The following is a 10,796-nucleotide window of genomic DNA, read 5'->3' as shown; positions in this document are numbered from 1 at the left end:
GACAGCTAAAATGGTGGATTTTGACGAGGAAAACAAAAGTTTTCTTATCTTTAAAAAATAAAAAATAAAAAGAAAAAAATAAAGTAATAAATAAGCAAATTAAAAAATACATATAAAGAGGCTTTAATTGTTCTAAAAGAGAAGAGAGGGAGATATTTCGTCAAGTTACTTTAGTACCCCCTTCTGCTTTTGTCGGGCCTTTAATTGTTTGATTTCCCATTTCTATTCTTTAGGTTTAAGACTGATTTAGTTAACCATCTCATATTATAATTTTTTAAAAATAAATTTTATATTTTAATATTATTTTATTTAAATTTTAATTTTAATTTCATTTTATCTGAATAACCAAACAACATTAAGAAGAATGGGAAACAAGACATTTAATCCAAAGTTTAATTTCTTAATTTACCATTTAAATTACAAGCCTTATTAATTAATGAAACCCAAAATGACCCACCACCTTAATATTCTGAGTTCGGGTTGTGTGATTTGTCAGTAATCCGATTAGCACTCTAATGGGATAAATGTTGTATGGACAAGGAGCGATTCTCTGTGTTTTGCATAAGAAGGGACAGCTGGTAAGGAAAAAAAAAAATGTTAGAAGGTCGAAGAAGGTAAATAAATGGCCAATACGTTTCCTTGCGAAGCGATCAAAACGGTTGAAATGTTCAAATCGGTTAGTATTTTTGTAGTTCTGTGGCGTGGTGTAGTTTGTCATGTTTTTGTTCGTTAAAACGTACGGATTCGACGTCGTCGGGTAAGAAAGGCCTACCTAAAACCACCCAATCCGATACATCTTTGGTGGGACCCTCATATTGTCCGAACAGTGAAAATCCAATGCACGTGTATGGACCATGATGCTGATGATCACCCAGTTGTACAACAACACATCACCGCACCTAATCATTATACGTTGCTTACAATAGCAGTCGTCGGGATGGGCAATTACGGTAACTCACATGGAAACTTTTTCCACAACACGTAACTGGGTAAGTACGCAGTTATTTAATTTATTATTAAAGACACCAACATTGGAAGTAACGAAGTGTTCATATTCAACCCCTAGGAACCGATCCGGCAGGTTTGTCGCTGAGGTTTGTACGTAGACGTGCATCAACCTCCCCCATAATCCTCTGCTTTTAATTTTCTTCGGGATACACGCAGTATTTTCTTTTCTTTTTATCTCTGATATCCTCCCGATATTAAATTTGAGTAATGCAATATTTTTTCCACTGGTTGCATGCACGACGTGCGGGTACAGCTCACTTGATGAGATGGCCGGTCGAATTCTTCCTAAAGTGTCCTCCTTTCCCATTTTCACCCCCAACCTTACCACGTCAGAATACGAACTCCAAACTGGTTTAATTACACATAAATATTTGGATGATTTTTGTCTCGTCTTAATATTAGTCTGGAGAGAACTTTAATTAGCACCCAGGAATAAGGATAAACTATCCACTTATTCCAAGAGTGCAGTGCCATTCAACATAATTACGCAAGAATCCCTGGAATTCTTGCATGTGTGTACGTAAGTTAAATCGAAGGTATGAGATGTAACCACGTGGCAGACATAGAAAAGTGCATACCGATTAAATTGGGACCCTGGTTTGATGCACCAGTCCCTATACGAGTCTCTTTCGCAAAGGGATATGGTGACGGTGTAGTAACTATTTATTGCCACGAGATATTTCTCTTTTTATTTATTTATTTTAATTTTCACTTTAAAACTTGTTAGCTTCAATTGAAAGGAAAGCATGGAAAGGTTAGGAGAGAGATTGGGAGTCGGGACGTTGCTTGACATGGAGGCTAGTTTTTCAATATCCCCATTTTTATTATTTCAAGCAAATTTTATTTTATTTATTTATAATTTGTTTGTTTGACACGTATGTATGTATGGCTCCAAATTACACGTGATAGAGATAAGGGGGCGGTGTCAGCGACGCATGTGGATGATTCGCTCGTGTCAAAAGCCAAGAGTGACGGTGGTCAATGCCACGCGGCGAGATTCCACTGAGGCATGCCTTTTCTAAGACACTTCTACTGGCGGAATGATAGACGCGTGGTCTTTTTATTGGGCTTATACCATAACGTGAGAGCACGTGCCAACCTATCAAAGTTTCAAACCGCATCCTCCGCTCCTTTTAAAGCAAGTTTATTTATTTATGAAAAAATATAATTATAAGTATAATTATGTATTAATTTATATATTAATATAATGTTATTGATTAAAAATTAAATTTTATTAAAAATAGTGTTAATTAAAATTTTAAGTATGAATGAATCAATATTGTTATAAAGATTAATATACGATGTACTTATATATAATTAAACTCTTTATTTATATTTATTATGTGCGTACAAAGAAACAAGAAAGAGACTTTAATAGACAAGTCGAGATGGATATCTCTGTTTATACAGAGTCTCGCATCTCAAAAGAGTTGTGTCATCAGAGAGTTTTTAAAGTTTTTTTATACAGTGTCTGACACTTATTGTGTGCGGGAGAGCTTAAAACAAATGAGTAGTTGGCTTGTAATCAGGATTGGTACCCGGACTTATTAGTTACAACTATAACTTTTTTCATTCAAGAATTGAATTGAAGTCTATTTAAAAAAAAAAAAAAAAAAGAGAGAGAGAGAGAGAGTTTAAGGGTGGGCTGGGGCAACTTGGGCTTCAAAGCATCGTGAAGGCCCGCGTCCAAGAAGAACTCAGGTCCGGGCCACCCTATTTCTTATAAAATTAGGATTGGGCCCGACTGAAACTGGATCCGTAGCAAATTATTGTTTTTGTCGTATTGGGTCTATAGATGGCCATGAACGCGGTGTCAGGCTGTCAGCCTTTCCGCATAGGGCCCATTACATTCGCAAAAAAAAATTATAAATTTATATAATTTGATAAGATAATTTAAACTTATTTTATAATAAAAATAATCTGATAATTTAATATAATTCTTCACATTTAATATCTCCGTGCCATAGTTGAGTGGGGGAAAAAAAAAAGCTCCGTGCTCAAAGCATACAATATATGTGCTTTTTTTCCTCAGCCGTGCTGCAGCCCAAAAATGGCTCCCGACGACAAGATTATTTTATCTTTTTTAATTTTTAATTTTAGTTTTTATATTTTTAAATACTTTTAAAAAATTCATAATATTATTAAGAAATAATAATAAGGTAACACATAGACTTGCCCATTATGGAGACAAATTGGAGGGAGAGGGGGCCAAATGCCCTACTCTCGATATCACAACTTTAAGATTGATTTTATAAAAATATTGTAAAGAATAAGATAAACTATCGTCTTTTCAAATCTTATTTAATAAAAAATTACAAGATATACTAGACACATATTGTCAAAAGTTTTTTTGTTAAGTCAGAGAGATTAACAACAAACCGTCCCTATTTTTCTCGTAAACGATGAGCCTCTATTATTATCTGTCAATGTTGACCTTATATTTAAACTCTATCTTGTTCTAACTCCTCATGATTGCAAATCGTGAGCATACTAGTTTATAAATTTTTTCAATTTCTTGTTTCCTTAATTTAACCTTTTATTTTTTCTATTCTTATTAGTAAGTTTATGTCGTAATTCAGATATTTGATTGTTAAGATGATCAATCTCACTTACCCTTGCTATTAATATATGAGACATGGTCGTAACAAAAATAACATATTGAACATTGAACGTTCTTGAGTTTGCAAAAATCTCAAAATCAGTCTTACAAGAAAAATAGATCTCTATTCTTATTATGGTATTGACAGTCTTAAGAAAGAAAATTGATAGTTGAGGTATAGAGGGTTCATATATAAACTCAATGTAACTCTTTCATTTTATTAATGAAATGTTTCTTTTAAAAAATATATATATATATTACTATTTTTTTGTTCGTTTTGCTTTTAAAATATGCATTAAAATTTTCATGACATTGGTAGATTTAAAAAAATAAAAAGAAAAAAAAAGGATGAATAATAAAATAATAATAATAAAAAATATAAGATATTATTATAAAAAATTAGAAAAAAAATTAAAAAAAATATAATTATAAGTATAATTGTATACTAATCTGATATAATTAATTAAAAAGTAAATTTTATTAAAAGTAGTATTAATTTAAATTTTAAAAATAAATAAATCTTCGTACACAGTTGGTCAAAAATTTGTGCAGGAACCATTCTCAGACGGATGGAGGGGTTTAGCTTCTCTCTTTTCCTGCGAATATTGTGCTTGAAAGTTGAAACATCCAACCCGACGGACAAAGTCTTCAAATGAACGAAGATCGAGCGCCAGAGAGAGAGAGAGAGAGAATGGAGAAGAAGCGTAGTCCGATAGAATGGCTGAACCTAATGGTCTCAGAACCCTATTATCTATTCCATTTTCTTGCTTTCTTCTCCTACTTGGTCATCCGCAGCTCCGCTTCCCCAATTCTCTCTCCTCATCTCACTCATCATCTCCTTTATCGGGTACTATCTCTCTGTCTCTTTCTCTCAAATTGAGAACTTGTACTACATTTTCCATGATCTTGACCTTGGATTTTTTTAATTCCTCGACTTTTCATCCCTCTCTTTCCTTTACAACTACAGGAAATTCAAGCAATTCTGGCATTTTCTTTGTTAACTGTTATAAAGGTATGGTTTTTTCCTCTACTTTCTCTGAGTGTTTTTATATTGCTATGCAATGTAGCATTTGGTCAATTTTGAAGAAAAGAAAATCCCAATTTTATAGTTTACAAATTAAGGAGTCCGCATTTGACCTCTGCTTCTGCTGAAATTGGCTTATGCGCTTAGACAAATGGTTTCGAAAATTATGTGGCTGTTAAGAACGAGAGTTGGAAGGTTATGGACTAAAGCTTGCATTGTGACTGGATAAAGTAGCTAGGATCACTTGAACTTTACCGTTAAGAGTTATTTCTGGTTGCTAACTTCTGCCATTTGTATGTTTGCAACAGATGGTTAGACAAGAAACCTGGGAGGCCTTTATTTCTGATATGCTGTTTTTTGCAAAGGTGGTCATCTCACCATTTCCTGTTTTCGCTCATTCTTAACACATAGGCGAGTAGATTCAATATTTATTTGTCTGAATATTCTCTGTTGAAGTAAGAAAAGATAAAATTCAGTAAGCATGAATGCGGGTTAACTATTAGATAATGGATTAGGCGTGTATATAACCTTTATTTGTACCAAATACATGCTTCTGCAGGAAGGATGAATAGTTTTTTAGTGTTACTAGAAGTCAGAAAAATGAATCTTTTGACATTAATTTCCTCTAAAAAAACATTGCCTCCCCCCCCCCCCCCCCCCAAAAAAAAGAAAGAAAAGAAAATTATTGTCTATTTTCAGTGTGGTACTTCTTATCTCTTATTTTCTAACCTGAATGGCAGTTTCTCTCAGGTTTTTCTTCTCGCTCTTGCTTTAGTAATGGATTACCACTTGGCACTTTGGTACTTGGGAATATTTTTTGGTAGGTACATTTTTGTACCAACTTTCATGTATTGTATTTAAAAGGGAATTTTTTTTTTTTGACATAGTTGATATTACATTTGGCCCCTAGTCCTAATTACTTTATCATCGAATTCAATATGATTATATTATGATAGCAGTCCTCCAAACCCTTCTATATGGTATTATGTACTCCTTAATCTGATAGTATGCCAGTTATAAGAATTTGAGGATTTATGTTTCAATTAATTGGATAAAAAACATAGTTAGACTTAGAATTCATGGCGAGTCAAAATGCTTACATACAAACAGATTTGATTATGTTGACGTGAATGCTTATATATATTTTGTTTTGTGTTTCTTTGCAGTCATATATATTCTAACTCAACAGCCTGCCTACCAAGGATTAGGTAAGGAGTATATTTATGTTTTCTCCCCATCTCCTCAATATAGATTAACATCAATAATAATAAATTCTTGTTATTATCATCGTTGGGCAAGCTTTTGTTCACATGTGGTCAAGGATGCTTTGCTTCACAATGTGAGAAACTCAAAATGTTTGTTTGTTTGTTTTTGTTTTTTTTTTTTTTCCCATATAATTGATGCCTTAGGTACTTCAAGTAAATTAACACCATTGCAGTTGGAAACTTTGCTGACAGAGGGGAACACATCAAGATTCTGGCTGGTTGGTTCTAAGGACTTATCAGAATTCATTTTGTTTTCTTTTATCGGTAAAAATATTATCGATATTAATGAGGAAAATGGGCATAATTCATATTTTTTGACCATTTCGACTGGGCTTTCATCCTGATAAATTAACAGCACATGCAACTTTACACGAGGTTTCTAGAGGTATCTTTGTCTGGAGTTATTCCAGTAATTTCTGCTAGAGTTTTCGTATTGGCTAGAAACAGATGTCATTTTCCAGTTCATCAAATTCAAAACATTAGATAGACACTTAAGTTAACAGAGAGAGGATTTCGAATTCTTGGCCTTTATATTGCATAAACAATGTCCAATAACTTTATGAAAGGGAGGTTAGAAAACCTTGTCAAGGAGATTAAAATCCTAAGAGAGTTTAGGTATGGTTGAAAACTTGGTTGACAAGTAGTTGAGGAACTGGCTTAGATTTTTAATTGTTATAGGTCTGGATGTTCACCTGGCAAAGGGTTTGCCTGGTCTGAAGAAAAAGTTTTGCTTTGTTCTGTTCTCTCCATACAAGATTTGCCACCAAGCTAAGATGGACACATACCTATTCTGTCACTGGCAAGCATTTTCACCCTATCTTTTTGTAGGGATCTCCTAGGTGTTTAGTTGACATTGTAAATAGTTAAAGATATGAGATAACACTGCACATTTCAGGAGGCCCTCAATTGCCCATTAAGGTACTGGTCAGTCAGGCCTAGGCTATCAGATTGGTTGCTTTCTAATGCTTATTTATGATATGATTGCTCTTACAAATACCAATAATTTATTTGTCTTTGTTAAGATAAATATAAATGATTAAATCTACTTCTTCCTATCAACTTAATCTTTTGGAACAAGTGATGATTTCACATGACATTAGAGCAGAAGTCTTGAGTTCGGCCTTGACTCTGCATTTCACCCATTTAATTAGAGATTCCATGTGCTTGGCCCACTTTTTGAGGGGGAGTCTAACCTACACTTGAGGGGGAGTTTTAAGATAAATATAAATGATTAAGGGGATGTTGGATGTTAGGGTAATGGGATGAGATGATAATTTTGTGAATAGTAGTAAGATGGTTTGTAAATAGTAGTGAGATAGCTTGAATTAAGTATTTATTCGGTTTTGGGAAATGAGAAAGAAAGTTCAATAAAAAATATTGTAAAGTTAAAATATTGTTAGAATATAATTTTTATTTTGGGATTTGAAAAAATTGAATTGTTTTTAGTTTGAAAATTTGGAAAAATCGTAATGATTAGTTTGAAATTATTTGTGTTTGAAAGCTTTTTTGGGAAGGAAATGAGATGGAATGAGATGAGATGTGATGAGATGGAAATTGTTTCCAAACATCCTCTAAATCTACCTCTTCCTATCGTCTTAAGTTTTTGAGACAAGTGGTGATTTCATCGTCTTCTTAAGATAATGATAGATTGTAAACGAGGCAGGTTCCTCTTCCTCGATGGGCTTCCACTCATGCCTTTCATCCCCTTATTTTCCACACTCCATTTTTACAGATCCACTTGATTCCAAGTAAGGCTGTATGATTATATAAAACCCCACAAAACATATAATGGGGTTTATTACTGGTTAACCAATTGGGTTAATACTAAATACTCAGGTATATGTTCATTTGGTTTGTACTTTTTTCCCCCTCATTTCTTGAAAATTTTTTAGATGATTAAAGACCTTTATATTGCAGGTAGAATTTCGTGCGTCATTTTCACCCGCTTGCATACGCACTAGTCAGTGCTTTCCAGAGCTCTCCATTACGTATGTTTTTGCACCTTACATAGATCACAATAAAAAAAAAAAATATATATCTTCTCAGCAACTCTGTGAGTTGTGAAACAGTAGTGTTGTTGTGTTACAGTAATCAATATAAGCTGGTATTACCAAATTATATATGTGCTTATGCTTCCCTATTGCAGGTACTCGCACAAAAATTTATCTTTTGGAATAGTTGATATTGGAATCTTCCCAAATGCTGCTGAAAAATTTGGAATATATCTTGGTGGTAAAATAAGTTTAGCTCGGAAGCTGTTCAATTACTTTCAGTTTCACCATATACATGTATCTTTAGTTATTTTAAGATATCGTATGGGGATTATGAACTTGCAGGGAGCATGGATCAACTTCCTACATATATCTTATTTGAGAATGCAGTTGAGGTTTCACGCATTCCACAGTTGGATTCGGAAGCAAAATCTTCTCCTCCCATAACTAAGGTTCTTTCTGGCACTCATCTTAGTTCAGACCAATTCTTTTCAATGGCCCTAACCAAACCTCTCTCCTCTTCGTCGTCATGATGTTATGGGGCTCTGTTAATTCTGACCTCTTTGAGTTGGTGGTCAATTTCAGTCCTTCATTTTGGTAAAAGTTTCTATTAATTTTCCATGCATGAGGACTAACTGCTCTCGGCTAAGGGATTGAAATCCTAGCCCTAAGTTATCGACGCTTAAAACAAGTATGCTTTCTATTTCTCATATATTTGGGCAAGAAACACCATCTTGTGGTATATAACTTTGATATAGAAGATCCTGTTTTTCAGTGTAGAAGATGTTAGGGATGGAAAAGTGAAGCTCAGTTTAAAGAAAACGATATTGATGCCTAGATAAACCATTTAATTCAGCTGGATTATTGGAATATGAAAATTGTTATGTTTACCATTAAATCACACTTTAGGTCAAAGATCCAACAGATTGGTCCTGCATTGTGAGTTCATGTGCAAGCCATAACAAGGCTTGATTTTGAAACAATCATGACTTTAAATTAACACATGTATATGTTGAGGTGATGTGAAATATCTAATCATTCACAACCCGATTGTATATGTTGCAGAGACTTATTTCTCGACATTTTGAGCTTGATCTGCGCCTCCTTGAGTATGTAAAGGGCAACTAGATAAATTTGCCAATGATACAGCGTGCTGTACTCTAATCTAGGCGGTCTCCATTCTCAATGGTATTCTTGACTAGCTTTGAGATTGTAAAGAACACAACGAATTATTCAGTCCAGTTTTGTTTTTAACCCTCCTTCTGTTGTGCGGTGCAAGACTAGACTATATTCGGAAATTGGAAAACAACTACTATTGCCGTAATCCTATCAAGTTGGGAATTGGAAATTGATGCTGATATTGAAGTTGTTTGCTTAAACTAGAGTTAAACTGAGTGTCTTAGTTCGATCCCCATCCCCCTTTTACTTGCTTCTTGAATCTTAACATCGAACCGTTCAAATTTTGTTTTATTTTAACAGCCAAACAGGAAGGATAGCGAAATATCACAGTACAAAATGAGATGATTATAATGGAAAACTATTAATTTAATTATTTTTTAGAAAAGTTTAATTACAAGTATATTTGTGCACTAATATGTGCACTAATTTATTGTGATTGGTTAAAAAGTAAATTTTATTAAAAATAATGCTAATTTAACTTTTAAGTATGAAAGAATCAGTATTAGTACGTAGATTAATATGCGACTTTATTTGTATGTAATAAAATTTTTATTTTTATTTTTATTTTTTATAGTGGAGCGGAAAGCAATGGGCAACGAAAAGTGCTGTTGCGTTCACGCTCCATGAGGAAGCGCGTAGTTTTAAGCTGCCGCGTCAGAGGCGCATGATGGGACGCACCAGACCGTCTCAAAGTTAATTTAAATAAATAAAGAGAAAACACAGAGAGATAGAGATTTGCATTGGAGAAGGTGCCGCCGCCGAATATTCAGCTTTGCAGATTTTATATTTTTATTTTTAACAGCCTGTGGGCTGTGAGGGGTCACCGTATAAAATCATGAACAGCCCCAGCTAGGGCCTAGGTGGGCCATTCTCTGTTTCCTCGCCGCTTTGTAGGCCCAAGCTGGAGGGCCCTCCTCCCACTGCAACTTTTCCACCTCCCATTTTACTTGTGCTTGGCAAATGTTGGCTAAAAGAAAAAAAAAATAAAAATAAATTTAACTGTCCCAGGCGTGCCTTGTCCTACGACATGTGCATACATTGTGTAAGCTGTCCAGTGTCCATGGCTCGTGCATCATGTGCTAACTATGACATTGGTGTTTTTGTTTTTTTTGAAAAATATTAATTAAACCGATATATTTAATAGATAAATTTGACGGATTGAAAATTTTATTTTATTTAATAATTAAGAAAATAAATATTAATAAATAAATCTACTTTTTTGTATTTTTTAAAAATATTTAAAACTGTAAAAAAAATAATTAAAATAAACAATAATTATTTTCTTAATTATTAAAAATAAAAAAATAAATCCCTAATTTTCTTCTTGAAATAAAAGGTTCGGGCCACAGAAGCACGAGAATCGGGAACCGAGGGACAGGGTTTACGTCGGCCAAGTGACATATATGTAGATGTCTAGGTCACTCTACGTTCTTCAAGACCGGGGGAATGTCTCGTTGCTGCGGACTCTGACATGCCCCCTAATTTACCATTTTCACAGTACTTCTTATCCTTTTTTTTGTTTTTGTTTCCTCTGTTTTCGATGGGAAGTTTTACCAAATGATTTTCACGTTATTCTCTCCACAAAAATACAGTAAATTTGGTAAATCTTCCAACCTTCCGTTTAAATTACCCCTTTTTTTTCCTAAGCTGACTATAACCTTTTGTTCATTATTAACAAAACTCCATTGAAGTCACAATCTTATTTTAAAACATGATTTGGAGTTATTGAG

The 10,796-nt window shown here is 33.8% G+C and overlaps 1 protein-coding gene across 2 annotated transcripts; it reads left to right on the top strand.

The window, feature by feature from the left end:
- The first annotated feature begins 4,140 nt into the window (after positions 1–4,140).
- On the top strand, positions 4,141–9,266 carry LOC122317184 (thioredoxin-related transmembrane protein 2). Of its 2 annotated transcripts, none has more exons than XM_043134139.1 (10): positions 4,141–4,454; positions 4,575–4,619; positions 4,940–4,996; positions 5,382–5,451; positions 5,798–5,839; positions 6,041–6,114; positions 7,814–7,884; positions 8,043–8,128; positions 8,233–8,339; positions 8,953–9,266. In XM_043134139.1, the coding sequence occupies exons 1-10, from the start codon at positions 4,260–4,262 to the stop codon at positions 9,013–9,015; spliced, it is 810 nt and encodes a 269-aa protein (XP_042990073.1). In that variant the 5' UTR covers positions 4,141–4,259; the 3' UTR covers positions 9,016–9,266. The 2 variants fall into 2 exon arrangements, with proteins under 2 accessions (XP_042990073.1, XP_042990072.1); XM_043134138.1 differs by having other exon boundaries at positions 8,043–8,137.
- The last annotated feature ends 1,530 nt before the right edge of the window (positions 9,267–10,796 follow it).

Source organism: Carya illinoinensis, chromosome 7 (genome assembly GCF_018687715.1).
Source record: "Carya illinoinensis cultivar Pawnee chromosome 7, C.illinoinensisPawnee_v1, whole genome shotgun sequence".
NCBI classification, from domain to species: Eukaryota; Viridiplantae; Streptophyta; class Magnoliopsida; order Fagales; family Juglandaceae; genus Carya; species Carya illinoinensis.
Note: the sequence above shows the minus strand (reverse complement) of the source record. Positions and strands in the feature narration are given on the sequence as shown.